Genomic DNA, 15,717 nt, shown 5'->3' on the forward strand with positions numbered 1-15,717 from the left:
GACAGTGCTACTGTACATTGCATTGCCATATACAGTAAATATACAGGATTACATCAGTGATTTAGCCTTTTCCCAGTATACACGATTCATTTGTTCATCTGCAGGACTTATTCTTGTTGTGTCAAGCTATTTTTATATCTCTGCATTTGTAGTTAAAAAAAAAAAAAAGTCCCTTTTTAATAAGGCACAGCACCTGTTTTGATCCCCCCCCCACCCCCAAAAGATCACATTTAAACTGCCTGCGTTGGATCTATCAGGCAGCAGCTAAACATATGTTTATAATAATGAGCTCCATATACTGTAAGCGCATACAATGCATTTCCATAAATATGGGAGCGGCAGACTGGAATGAGCGTTCAAAAGCCCGAAATGAAATCGAGATAAGTACTTGTGTCAAAACCAGGCATGGGTACAGTACGTCAGACACGATTTCATCTGGCGTCCACATGATCTATTTTATGCCTGGCTTCCTGCCACATGCACATATTTTTTTTTTGTTTTTTTTTTACGGATTTGCGTGTGAAATGTGTTGCATCTCAAAGTAGGTTGAACAGAGTCACAATGAAATTTTTTTTTTTTTTTTTTTCAATGACGATAATATAAGCTTCTTTGTTGGTTTGGAGAGGGGAGCCTGCGCTACCAGAGAACTTTTGAGGTAAAGAATCCCAAAATCAGTGCATCCAAAACGTCTACAGTGGTTGAAAGAACTGTATAAATGTTGACTGTTCACAGTATAAATATATATATATATATATATATTGAATGGAAAAGTGTTTTGTGAGGATCAAGTGGTGATCACATCTTTAAAACCATGTGACATCAAAAGATCGGGCTCATGGAAGTGTTGGATCTCGCAGGATAGGATACGAGCTGGGACGGAGGAGACTCGAGACTGTGAATGACTCACGAGATTGTCTCAGATGTGATACCCTCTGGTCCCAAGGTCAACCCTGGAGTGTAACCATGCAAACCTCTTGCTTCTATCCAAACAATAAGTGAGTTTTGCCCCTGAATGTAGGTATATATGTGAGTATTCACGCAGCCACTATCCTTACACGTCCATTGGCGTTCTCCTGCCACGTAGTACAAGGCAAAGCTGCAGAGAACAAAAATAGTGTGCAGTGCACACCGCCATGTTTGGTCTCTGCAGCTTTTCCCTCTGCTACCAGCACTGACTGGGTAATTCACATTGCATGATGTTCATTGTAATAGTGCTCGTTATGAATGGGGGTAATGACTAATTCAAAACTTGCCATTGGGTATATGGCTGTGGCAAGTCATTATTGGCAAACATTTTGAATATGTCATGCCAATCGCAATCCCCAATGTACAAATGTGTATTTCTCACTTGCTTCAGCGAGCTATTGAGAGACTGGCTATTTGAAATAATATGGTGAGTTAGGAAATGACTATAAATATACCATTTTATCATCATTCTGTGTTTCTTCCTGGTGTCAGCATCACACAATCTGCCCAGTCTGCGAGAACCATAAACATGCTTGTTTTTTATATGTATATCTTTATTTATATAGCGCCATCCAGGTACACCGTGCGTCACGGCAGTAATACACGGGACATAATATAACACATAATGGGAATAAGCGCTTCGGTCATAAAAGTAAAACATTAGGAAAAGGAGTCTATGTCCCGAAGAGCTTGCAATCTATGTGGTAAGCAGGGAAATTTGCAGAGACAGTAGCGGGGTGTTATGCTAAGTGCGTATGCAAGGAGTCACGGTCAGTACATTTGAGATGTATAGTGTAGTATTGCTTAATGTAAGCAACACTATTATAACATTTGACACAGATGCTAGCTGAAGGAATGAGAATTAATATGCATGGTATACTTTCTGTTAATATTTTCTTATGTACCACTTTCCTCTTTGTTTTAAACACATTGATTTTTGTTTTGTTTTTACAGAAAAAAGGCAGCTAAACAGCACACAAGTCTAATGAAGACCTTATCATTGCTGACATTTCTGCAGTCAGAACAGACGGCTATTAAAAAAGACATTAATGCTATTTTAGGCAATTGGACTGCACTCAAAAGAGAAATCAGTAGCCAAGTAGAAGAAACATCTAAAGCATTTTCAGCAGGTGGGTCATTGCAGAGGTAACAGCTTTTCTGAAAGAATACGGTTTTCTCAATCAAAATATGTAAAAGAAATATGGCATGTACAACACATGTATATGCAATATAGAAAAGACAGCATTGGTAAAATGTGAAGCCATCTAAAATCAAAATTGTCATTAACCAAAAGCTATAATAAAAAAATAAACGATATAAATAAACAATGAAAAAATATTTTGGAAAATCTCAGTCTCAAATGTCCGTTTCCTTCCCACATGGAGCAGGAGCGGTAACGTTTCAGGCTATAATGGCTCTTTCTCAACATGGAGTGAAGGATCATTGTCATAAATAGAACACTTTCTGCACAAAATCCGGCATCTGATCACCACTGTGATACCAGGGAGCTCACCTCTATCTGTGCTCAAATGAATGTCTCACCTTTTTTCCCAATTCGTTTTTGTTGAGTGCTGTCTGTTATAATATACAGGTTGTCCTCGGTATCCGACGTTTCACTTTATAACGAATGGCATATCCGAGCTTTACAATGCAACCCTAAGGGCTGCTTTTCGACGCCGGAATGCGTTATCCGACGCTCACCGCCGCTGATTAACATGGGACTCACTTTACAACGGTTTCACTATCCAACGCTACTTCCAGAACGGATTCTGTTGGGTAACCGAGGACCGCCTGTATTGTTCAATCAACATATGACAGTATTTTAAATATAAAATATGCAACTGAGTACAGTTGGAACTGGAACAAAACCTTTGAAAAATGCCAATGCTTGATTGGCACAGTAAGATTTGAAAAGTAGTTATAAACCTAGAACATTATTAGTATAAAGAATTACTTCAGGCAGAATTAGTAATGCATTTGCAGTTGGAGTTGCAGACAAGCCCATTAGTGCAGGAAACAAGAGGCTGTTTAAAACCTAACAACATGCATTACTAATTAATGAGGTAGTCTTTTAGAATAACATTTTATTGTGGAACAAAGCAAAGAACAAACCAAATAAAAATACATATGCCTTAAAAAAACAAAAAACAATGAAAAGTTAAAATTAAATGTAAGCTGCAATAGCAACAAATGTTTTGGAACAATTAATTATCAGGCACTTCACTTTGCAGAAGTCTTCAGTTGAACTGTTCCTTGAGGCATGTACACTGTCCGGTAACGCCCTGTTTGTCTGGGAATTGTAGCTTAATTATATCACAACATGCTTTCTTTCATATGAAATCCCTACTGGCCTACTTAGCAAGCACTGCAAAACTGCCTGGCAAAGCACATGTGCTGTCTTCTGTTACACGGTATGACAATTAATCTTGCGTCGCATACATGTTTGAGGATTTTCTAGCATCTACTGGCTACTGCAAGTGAGAGTTCATTATCAGTGGTGCTTAACTGCAGTCCTCAGGAACCTCCAACAGGTCTGGTTTTAAGGATGAGCCACCTGTGCTGAAGCTGGGATAATCAGTGGCTCAGACTTTAAGCCACTGATTGAGCCACCTGTGCTCAAGCTGGGATATCCTTAAAACCAAATAGTGTGTGTGTATGTGTATATATATATATATATATATATGTGTGTATCAGTACCGTGTTAGCCGAGCTTCAATAATCAAAAAATAAATAGATGATACCGTTCTGTGGCTAACGAAATGCTTTTATTTGTGCGAGCTTTCGAGATACACTGATCTCTTCTTCCGGCGATGTTACAATGAATGAAGCAAAAGGTATACTTAAAAACCGTGTCTCTTGGAATGTTATCTGTGCTGGTCCTTCCCCCGGTGTGGATGTGTTTTATGGCTAGAGGTGTCAAAAGGTTCCTGAAAGCAAGTGAAGAAAGAGTGTGTATGTGTATCAGTGTGAATAAAAATGACTGGAGAGCCCACAGTATATACAGTGCTTTACACAAGGTGTGTGTGGAGTGGGAGTGGATATAAATGGTGTGGGTAGGTGTGGAAATGTGAGAGTTTGTAGCACAACTAAAAGTGTGTGTGGATACTATGTGGTCTCTATTGGTGTATAGGGATGGAAAAACAAGGAGTATTAGTATGTGTGAGAGACAGCTGTGTGTGCATACATATAGCACAGTATGTACAGACATGGCCTTTAGCGCTCATGGGAAGAGAGTTCACTAGTGTCAGTAATGACTCATAAAATTTCGATCTCTGTTTAGGCCACTGCTAAGTGTCCCGAACAGTTGCATAAATTTGTATTCATGCAACCGTCTCTCTTTCGTGGTTTTAAGATTACCTTTGAGTATGGCAACCTCAGATGAACGATCTATTTCTTTATTTTTATTTTTTGAATATATATATATATATATATATATATATATATATATATATATATATATATATATATATATATATATATATATATATATATATATATATGGTATGTGTATATATACCGGACTTGACAAATACACTTGAGTACAGATGATATTAGAAGCTGGCGAGGCGCAGCAGAAGAGGAGCACTGAAGACCATGGGAGCGGAGCAGCACAGGAGGAAGACAGCTGGCGGCAGGAGAAGAGGATCGAGAACCATGTCTGCAGAGCAGGGCAGCATAGGAGTTAGATAGCAGGCGGTTGCGGCAGCAGGATTAGAGCACTGAGACCATGTAAGTGGAACAGGAGCAGGGTGACACAGGAGAACAGCCGGGAAGGAGCTGCTCTGTAGCAGCGGCAGACACCGGAAGTCAGTAAAGTCATCCTTGTTGGACCACTGGGGCGCTCTCCTACCCAGCCGTTCTCCTGTGCCGCCCTGCTCCGCTCACATGGTCTCAGTGCTCTTCTGCTGCCGCCACCGCCCGCTGTCTATCTCCTATGCTTCCCTGCTCTGCAGTCATGGTCCTCAATCTTCTCCTGCCGTCAGCTGTCTTCCTCCTGTGCCGCTCCGCTCTCGTGGTCTTCAATCCTCCTCTTCTGCCGGCATCCACCGTCTTCCTTCTCTACTGCCCTGCTCCACCGAAGCATGGTAAGTGAGAAGAAGAGAAGGAGGGGGTGCGAGAGGCAGTGCGCACTCAGTCGCGTGTTTGCCATTGTACAGTGCGATTAAAAAAATTATAATCATTTTTTGAGTAGGGGTGGGGCGGGTGAGTCCCTTTTTTGTCTGGCGAGTAGCATTTTGCCTAGTTAGTCGATATCTATCTCCTCAGATAGGTTTGCAAAAGGAGGCTATATACAGTATGTTAATTCATTTTTGTGTTTTATCGTACATGCAGAGGAAGCACTGGGCCTTTAATAAGGGTCTATCAGTTCAGAGTACTGCACTTTAACAACAACAAATAAACCCTAAATGTGTTGCAGGCCTCTCGGGCAGCAAAGGGTATACATATTTGAATACGCCATGGTTACCTTCCATTTTCTAATATGCACTTGGAGGTATCCTCCTTGTAATCTGATGTAAGTGTTTCCTGTGTGCGATGATGAAAACACCTTAATTACACACTTAAGGCATAATCATATAATGTCATAAACCACACTAGTCAGTGTTGTGTCCTTTTCATAATAAATACATGACATCTGCAAACAACATCCATCTTATTTGTGATGGATATTATTATTGTAGCAAAAATCATTAAATACAGCATCAAAATACAATGCACATTCACCAAATTTAGCCGTGAGCAAATTAGTTTTCAGCACTTTTAAATGATAACCAGCTCCAATTTAAAATGAGTATGTTGAAATGAAATGCATAATGTTCATATACTTTATTTGCACTCACTGGCAATAAATGTGTTCACATTTCTAATAAGCAGACTCTCTCCTGACAGTGACGTAAATTACTGTATCATCATAAATTCTGTAGCTACCCTAGAGGTTTTATGGTTGAATAGTTTTTTCTGATTTTGCCTTTTCTATAGTTGAATCTGAATGTGAAGTGGGCCTCACTAAATGAGACAATAAGCACTTTTCTATTTCAGCTTTGTGAAATAGAAGTGCAAAGAGGTTACCTTGCATTTAGCTGCATGTATTGGATTTGCATGACAATTTCTAATGTTTGTTTCAACATGTAAGGTATGTTTAATAGCTTTTCAAATATAATCCCACAAGTCTGACTTTATTACGCACGTCAGAAACCCCCTGGTATATACAACACATACTCCCAATCAATGCTCGCCTGAATACAGGCATACCCCGCATTAACATACGCAATGGGACCAGAGCATGTATGTAAAGCGAAAATGTACTTAAAGTGAAGCACTACCTTTTCCCCACTTATCGATGCATGTACTGTACTGCAATCGTTATATACGTGCATAACTGATGTAAATAACGCATTTGTAACAGGCTCTATAGTCTCCCCGCTTGAGCACAGCTTCGGTACAGGTAGGGAGCCGGTATTGCTGTTCAGGACGTGCTGACAGGCGCATGCGCGAGCTGCCGTTTGCCTATTGGGAAATATGTACTTACTCGCGAGTGTACTTAAAGTGAGTGTACTTAAAGCGGGGTATGCCTGTACACCATTGAAAGTCCCTGCAATAGCTCTGATAATTTGTTAGGGCACTCGCCCAAGGAATAAACAAAGCGGCTACGTAAAGATGGGGTGTCGATAGCATATATGTGCAAGCTTAAATGTTAAAGAACCCCCTCCTCTCTCTCTCTCCTCCCCCCCCCTCCCCATCCAAGAAATGTGCTTTGTGTCACTGTGCAGATCTCATGGGCCATCTTCCTTTTTTTTTTCGGTGAATATTTTATTCTCGGTGAAAATGGCAAAACAAACTTTGCCATTTCATGCATTTTTTACATCATTATTTCAGAAAACATTCAAGAATAGAAAAAACGTAAGCTCACCCATCTCTTGTCGCTAGTATTTTAGAACTGGAGGTGGGCACAGTTATTGGGTAAGACCGTAAGACGGAAAACAGTCTAGCGAGACCTTTACCATATGGGTGCACTTTGACATTTGGAGGATCGTAACCCCAGGAAAAATTATCAGAATATTTCTGAATCCGGGTTAAATATAGAACCTAATTTTCACATTATTCTGTTATGCTCTGAAACCGATTCTCTGAGTGCAGTGCTCAAATTCCTCACTTTACTGAAAGGTCCAGATCATTATCTTGGAAGATAGAGATTAGGAAACCCAGTGTAAAAGACAAGAGTTCAGTGTACAATTTTATGGGTGCTGTCTTTGTAGTTTCATTCTCATTCTGCTGCACAAATATGTACTTTGCGTGCAGAACATATTTCACATTATTTTAGTTTTTATCTTTCGGAAAGTTATCTCTTTGTAAGGCACCTTTGTTTGCCTTTGCCAAACAATATGTTAGCACTTTTTCAGATAAGAACAATGGTGATTAGAACGGACAATGATAAAATAAAAAAACTGGCGTAACAATTCAATACAATTTTATAGTCATTTGGTAAATTACCAATGCAGATAAGAAGCTAATTGAGTTATTTGTTCTGGGGCACAAAAGCTTAGCACAGTTAAGTGCCTTTGGGGGTGTTACATTCTGTGAAGCCACTTTACAGAATACACAAACCAGTGGGTTTGTGGTAATGTCAGTGTTTGAAGTTGGTGAACCTGATTAGAATTTCATGGTCTGTTGCTTCTTACCTTTGACAAGTCGTCAACCTAATACTTGGACACAAAAATAAGATGGTAAACTCTGTGGGGAGGTAGAGTTACTGAACTAATGGTGTCCAAAAAGAAAAACAGCCCAGGGCAACCTAATGCTTGCATATCAAATAATCATTTAAAACCAGAGACAGAACATGAAACACAGACAGAGCCCAGTGCTACATCCAATGACACAAATACACAGAACAGTGCCTAAATATACACCCTTACACCCTTACAAATCATCCTCACACATCCTCTTTCTGTCCATGCTTCTCCTCCTTGCTTCTGGGGATATCTCTCCCAATCCTGGTCCCTGTCTTATTCCTACTTGCGCTCGTCCTCGCCTGCCAACTGCAACCTCTACTCCTTCTGGTGTCAACCCCTTCAACCTCATACCCATCCCCTGCCACCCTCCCTCCTCTCTCCCTTTCTCCTGTGCCCTTTGGAATGCTCGCTCCCTCTCTAAAAAGTTCCTCTCTGTGCATGACATCTTTCTCTCTCACTCCCTGCTTCTCTTTGCTATAACTGAGACCTGGCTCACTCAGTCTGACTCTGCTCTGGAAGCTGCCCTCTCCTACGGTGGCCTTTCCTTCTCCCACACTCCGCGCACTGATGGCAGGGGTGGAGGCGTGGGGCTCCTGCTCTCCACTCTCTGTCGTTACCGAACCCCTCCTATTCCTCCCTCTCTTGCTTTTCCCTCCTTTGAGGCTCACACTGTCCAGATTTTCTCTCCGCTCCCTGTTCATGTGGCGGTCATCTATCGCCCACCTACCTCTACTCATCCCCCTTCTGCCTTTCTCTCTCACTTTGAATCCTGGCTCTCTTTCTTCCTCTCCTCAGACTCCCCTGTTCTTCTCCTTGGGGACTTCAATTGCCACATTGATGACCCCTCTCTCCCTTGGGCTTCCCGCTTTCTTTCTCTAACCTCTTCTTTTGGCCTTCAACAGTGGACTGCAGCCAGCACCCACAAGGATGGCCACTACTTAGACCTGGTTTTCACTAAGAACTTCTCTCTCTCCGATTTCTCCATTTCCCCTTTTCCTCTCTCTGACCATCATCTCATCTCATTCTCTCTATCTCGCTTCTCCCCTTCTCCACCTCGGTTCTGCAGAAACCTGCGCTCTATTCACTTACCTGACCTTGAGTCCACTTTACACTCCTCCCTCTCCTCTCTCAGCTCTGCTACAGACCCCGACAACCTGGTCAGGAACTATAACTCTGTCTTGTCCTCCTCTCTTGATATACATGCCCCACTTTCTCTCTGCCGCACTCGCCCTTCTAACCCTAGACCCTGGCTAAATTCCCACACACGCATGCTGCGTTCCTCCACTCGTTCCTCTGAACGCCTCTGGAGGAAGTCTCACACTCTCGCAGACTTCCTTCACTACAAATTTATGCTATCCTGTTTCAACTCTGCCCTCTCGCAAGCTAAACAAGCCTACTTTTCTGCACTAATCAACATGCACAAGTCTAACCCACGCCGACTGTTCTCTGTCTTTGATACTCTACTCAAACCACCCTCAGCGGCCTCTCCTTCCTCCATCTCCGCTCAGGACTTTGCTGACTATTTTAAGGAAAAGGTGGAATCCATACGTCAGAACATCCCCTCTGTTTCTTCCTCCCATCCTACACTTCTTCCTAACTCTCCTCCTGCCTTCCTTGACTCTTTTTAGACTGTCTCAGAGGAGGATGTGTCGCTGTTGATCGCCACTTCTCCCTCTACCACTTGCCCTCTTAACCCCATTCCCTCCCATCTCCTAAAACCTCTTGCTCCTACTATAATCCCTATGCTCACACACATTTTTAACTCCTCCCTCTGCTCTGTAACCTTTCCATCCTCCTTCAAACATGCAACAGTCATACCATTACTCAAAAACAGCAAGCTTGACCCTACCTGTCTTTCTAACTATCGACCTGTCTCCCTTCTGCCTTTTGCCTCTAAACTCCTTGAACGTCTTGTATTCTCTCGCTTGCTCCATTTTCTCAACACCTATTCTCTCCTAGACCCTCTACAATCTGGCTTCCGCACTGCTCACTCCACGGAAACAGCCCTCACTAAAATAACTGACGACCTCCATGCTGCCAAAGACAGAGGTCATTACACTCTGCTCATATTACTCGACCTCTCTGCAGCATTTGACACTGTGGACCACCCTCTTCTCCTTCACATTCTCCATACTCTTGGTATTCGGAACAAAGCTCTATCCTGGATCTCATCCTACCTCTCCCATCGTACTTTCAGTGTCTCTTCTGCCAACACCTCCTCCTCTATTGATCTCACTGTGGGGGTACCCCAGGGCTCTGTCCTGGGACCTCTTCTCTTTTCTCTGTACACACTCTCTCTAGGTGACCTAATAACATCTTTTGGGTTTAAATATCACCTCTATGCTGACGACACACAAATATACTTTTCAACACCTGACCTTACACCTGCTATACAGACCAAAGTTTCTGAATGTCTCTCTGCTATATCATCCTGGATGGCCCTCCGTCGCCTTAAACTCAACATGGCTAAAACAGAGCTCCTCATACTTCCTCCCAAACCTGGCCCTACTACCTCCTTCCACATTACTGTTGGAACTACGATCATCCACCCAGTAGCCCAAGCACGCTGCCTAGGGGTCACACTCGACTCCTCTCTCACATTCGCCCCTCACATTCAAAACATTTCTAAAACTTGTCGCTTTTTCCTCCGCAATATAACAAAGATACGCCCTTTCCTCTGTTGCTCGACTGCTAAAACTCTGACTCAGGCCCTCATTCTCTCCCGTCTTGATTACTGTAACCTGCTGCTGTCCGACCTTCCTGCCTCTCACCTGTCTCCCCTACAATCTATCCTAAATGCTGCTGCCAGAATCACTCTACTCTTTCCTAGATCTGTCTCAGCATCTCCCCTCCTGAAATCCCTCTCCTGGCTTCCAATCAAATCCCGCATCTCACACTCCATTCTTCTCCTCACTTTTAAAGCGTTACACTCTTATGCCCCTCCTTACATCTCAGCCCTAATTTCTCGCTATGCACCACCCCGACTCTTGCGTTCTGCTCAAGGATGTCTTCTTTCTACCCCCTTTTTATCTAAAGCCCTCTCCCGCCTTAAACCTTTTTCACTGACTGCCCCACACCTCTGGAATGCCCTTCCCCTCAGTACCCGACTAGCACCCTCTCTATCCACCTTTAAGACCCACCTTAAGACACACTTGCTTAAAGAAGCATACGAATAGCACTGTGAACATTCTGAACACATGATACATAAAGCTTGGCCCCCTGCAGACGCACTTACCAGAACTCCCTCCTACTGTCTCTGTACGGTCTCCCTACCTACCAATTAGATTGTAAGCTCCTCGGAGCAGGGACTCCTCTTCCTTAATGTTATGTTTGTCTAAAGCACTTATTCCCATGATCTGTTATTTATATTATCTGTTATTTATTCGATTACCACATGTATTACTACTGTGAAGCGCTATGTACATTAATGGCGCTATATAAATAAAGACATACAATACAATACAATATAGATATCTTTTGAATAAAATGGTCTTTTAGTTGAACTCTTTGGCCAAAGTATTGTAAGTGGTGTAAGCCCTTGAGCCCCTCCAGACCAGACCACGTCTCAAGGGTCCTAACACTAATATAAATTCTTAATAACCTGTACATTACCAGGAAGAATGATTTATAATAAATCTGTCAAAATTAGTTGCATAGTTCTAAGTCTGATTGAAGCTCTTATTAACCTGTATAATACCAGGAAAAGCACTCTGTGTTAGATTTGTCGCAATCAAACTGCACGCAAGTTCTCATGAGTGTGGAAGGTGAAATGGAGACTTTAACCATATATATATATATATATATATATATATATATATATATATATATCAATTGGAGTGCTACTGGGCGTGGCTAAATGTTTACAACAAGAACAAAGAAGCCCAAAGCTACATCCAATATGACAAAAATATACAGTGAAATACCTATATATCTCTTGAAAAAAAGGTAATTTGGTTAAACCCTTTGGCCAAAGCATTTTAAGCCTGCAAGCCACTTCAAGGCATGACCAAATATTGCAGGTCCTAACACTAACTGACCAAAATTCTTATTTACTCTTACTCTATAGTTAGAGGAAGAATGATCTCATTGGATCGGTCACAACCAGGTGCATGAAAGAACTGCTTACTTGAAAAGTGGGGAGGGGCGAGCTTAAATCCTGGGAGGGAGGAGCCACTAACCTCCAAAACAGCTGAGACCACCTGGACAAAGTTAATAAACACTCAGATACCCAGCAAGCTGTGGATAAATGTATACAACACATTTACTAGAGGTAAATAATAATTTTGGTCAGTTAGTGTTAGGACCTGCAATATTTGGTCATGCCTTGAAGTGGCTTGCAGGCTTAAAATGCTTTGGCCAAAGGGTTAAACTAAATTCCTTTTTTTCAAGAGATATGTATTTTTGTCATATTGGATGTAGCTTTGGGCTTTTTTGGTTTTTGTTCTATCAATTAGATTGTAAGCTCTTCGGAGCAGGGACTCCTCTTTCGAAATGTTACTTTTATGTCTGAAGCACTTATTCCTATGTTCTGTTATTTGTGTTTTTTGTTATTTATATGATTGTCACGTGTATTACTACTGTGAAGCGCTATGTACATTAATGGCGCTATATAAATAAAGACATACATACATGCATACATTCTCCTGCTGTGCGTGAGAACACTAACCTATCGGAGTTATTCAACTGCAATAGTGCCGATTGGGGCACTATCAAACTACAACTGCTATCGGCTTATTTGGAGTTTCCATTCGATAGTGCCACTAAGAGTACTTGTTATTGTAATGTACCAATAGCAGACTAACCCCTTGAGGGATAATGAGTTAAACCAACCGATGCAGCTATGCAAGCACATGTACTGTAGGTGGCTTGTCCCTTCAGTGATTTGGCTACAGCAAGCAACACATTGTCAAAAGCTTTTCTTCCCTTTTCATTTAGGGGTGCATTCTATGTACTCTGAAGCGCGAGACCAGTCCGTTTTGGGCTGATAAAGAATAAGTCCCTAAGTGCTAGTACAACAGGATTACTTTTCAGAACACTAGATGCTCACATGGAAGAAACTGTTCTAATATGCAAAGCATTCTTTAGAATTAAAGGTTGTATTTATACATCATGGCTCAATACCTTTATTCTATAATTTTATTGACTATAGCAATGAACGGGGTATAATAAAGTATCATTCTATTCTGAAGGGAGACGTTTTTCTTTGGGTCTATTACAGTGTCATTTTGATTGAGGAGTGCGAGGAAGTCAATTTCTATTTAAGCAAACTGAGGAACGTGCCAAAATTGCCTCTTCAGTTTGCATTTCGCAGGAACAAGTCTCAGCATTCCGCCTAATGTAATTATTCTGTAAAGAATTGAATGTACTATTTTGTTGTCTACTAGAGCACAGTACAATTAAAAGAGTTTGCAATTGGAAACCTGCGACACTGAATGATCTGACTTTCGAGCTGGCAAAATTTCCCAAAAAAGGCAATCCCACAAGAAAGCTGTCCTCAGGTTTATGTTACGTTTACCTTACCTCTCCTCCTGCATATTGGTAAAGTTGAGCTCAAAAAGGAGGGCATCAGGACCAATGCAGCTTGGGATGCCTCTAGTAGATGGGGACAAAAACAAGAGACAAAGGCATGGGTGCTACAGGCAGGGAACCTAGTCAGTGCAACAGCATAATAAGCAAGGGGGGAGGGGGCGTGCTTACCAAAAAGAGATGAAAAAAGACTAATGAAAAAAATAATTTAATGACTGAAACCGTCAGAAAGATCCAACGTTTCGGTGCAAGCACCTTCATCAGGGATTCTATTCCTTCAATTGGCAGGGGTGGGACTGGTTTCAGAGGGGAGATGGAAGGCACGTGGGTGACTGACTGGGTGGGTGACTGATTGGATGGTGACTGACTGACTGCCTGGGTGGGTGACTAACTGATTGCCTGGGTGGGTGACTAACTGCCTGGGTGGGCGACTGACTGACCGTGTGGGCGACTGACTGCCTGGGTGACTGACTGACTGCCTGGGTGACTTACCACCTGGGTGGGTGGATGGATGGGTGACTGCCTGGGTGGGTGGTTGACTGCCTTGGTGGATGGGTGACTGGTGGTGACTGGGTGGGTGGGTGACTGACCTTGACTGGGTGGGTGCTGCTTCCCTGCCCGCCAGACGCTTCAGAGGAAGGTTTGTCCATTGTTTTTACCTCGCTTCCCCTCTGCCCCCGTTCCCTGCGGCTGCTGCCCGGGGTGGGAGGTAGGCTTGGGGGGAGGGGGGTACGGGAGGTAGGCTCGGGGGGGCAGGAGGTAGGCTCGGGGGAGGGAGCATGTTGGGTGCGGGACCACCATGCTTCCCTGCGCAGCGATGAGACCTCTGCCCATGGGGATCGCCAGACTGCTTATTTGTTTGCGCAACAAGCCCAAAGACCCGATCGCGCCGCCGCTTCCACTGCCATACCCGGTAGCATTTTTTTTTCTGACACTTATTAATACATGGGCACATGCGCAGGGGGCCAAGGCAGCTGAATCACTGGGCCCGGGACGCCAACCCCGGCAGACCCACCCTGTTGGTGGCCCTGCCGAAACGTTTGATCTGTGTGACTGTTTCAGTCATGAAATGACTTTTTTGCATTAATCTTTTTGCATCTCTTTTTGGTGTGCATGCCCCTTTGCTTATTCCTGCACACTGGACAATATTTCTATCGTTGGCTATACGTTTTCTTTCGTACTGTTGTCATGTTATAACATTAACACCAGAAGAGGAATCCCTTTGTTCTATACACTAATCCATCAGCACATCCACATCAAGATCAACAGCACCAGTGACTTCTTAGAAGTCATGTTTCTTCCTTGGTAAGGAAGCCATGCATGTAATTAGCAAAGAATGACCCACAATTTAATTGAAGGTGTGAGAACTGAAGCAGTGATAGAAAAGTTTAAGATAATTGCCTGTGAATATTTAGAGCTTTCTGGTTGCACCACTTTTATTTTCTACAAGTACTAATGGATAATTATCTACAAAACACATCCAATATAGATTAAATGTTATTTGTTTATCCCTAATATTATACAGTCAAGAGTTATAGTACTTGTATTGTTCCCAAGATTGTAAGTGAACGTGCATGTTATAGCCATGTGGTTATGGCAGGGTTTCTCCACTCCAGTTGTCCAGACCCCCCCCCCCCCCAACTGGTCAGGTTTTAAGGATATCCCTGCTTCAAGACAGGTGGCACAGTCGATTGAACCACTTGTGCTGAAGCAGGGATATCCTTAAAACCTGACCGGTTGGGGGTCTGGACAACTGGAGTGGAGAACCCCTGGGTTATGGGAATACTGAGATTGTGATGCCTGGTACATACACATACACACACATACATACACACACACACACACACACACACACACACACACACACACACACACACACACACACACACACACACACACACACACACACACACACACACACACACACACACACACACACTCATGTTGGTTCCCTACATTATCCATCAGCAATGTTGATGGATTTTAAAAACCATGAAATTCCTTACTTCAGATGTCTTCTATGCAAAGAAACTTGGTCATTGCAAAGCGCATGTACACTAACCGCTCTGATAAATAATTTTTAGGATTGCCCAAGACAAGGCTGTGGCATAACCCTTCGAGACTCAAGTCACTGTTGCTATGCAATGTTTTGATCCAGCTGTCTTCATTAAAAGGGATATGCTACACCTTCAGGCAATACTGAGAAGTCCAGAATAATCAGAACACTTCCTGTTTGCCAAGGACGTGATATAGAAAATGACATTTATATGTTCTCTATAAGCCTCTTGTTAGTGGAAGAATATTTATTTTTTCGCTAACGTATTTAAAGAGCTGACATGTTCACTTACTACTTCTGTGCGCAGTACAGTATGTGAATATTGTTAAGCCTTAGAAACTTTACAATCCTTAGCTAAAATTGCCTTTCCGAGCCAGAACAGAAAAATGTGACATGCTTGTAATAATATGTGCTTTGATAGGAGTGCACTTGGCAGACAAA

General features: G+C 42.5%; 1 protein-coding gene across 3 annotated transcripts in view; it reads left to right on the forward strand.

Moving 5' to 3' along the window:
• LEKR1 (leucine, glutamate and lysine rich 1) overlaps positions 1-15,717 on the forward strand; it is a 114,731-nt gene that overhangs the window by 54,548 nt on the left and 44,466 nt on the right. For all 3 annotated transcript variants that reach the window (XM_075570548.1, XM_075570547.1, XM_075570545.1), the window contains exon 5: positions 1,921-2,096. In XM_075570548.1, coding sequence (XP_075426663.1) covers positions 1,921-2,096 — 176 coding nt within the window. The remainder of the gene's footprint in view (positions 1-1,920; positions 2,097-15,717) is intronic.

Source organism: Ascaphus truei, chromosome 14 (genome assembly GCF_040206685.1).
Source record: "Ascaphus truei isolate aAscTru1 chromosome 14, aAscTru1.hap1, whole genome shotgun sequence".
NCBI classification, from domain to species: domain Eukaryota; kingdom Metazoa; phylum Chordata; class Amphibia; order Anura; family Ascaphidae; genus Ascaphus; species Ascaphus truei.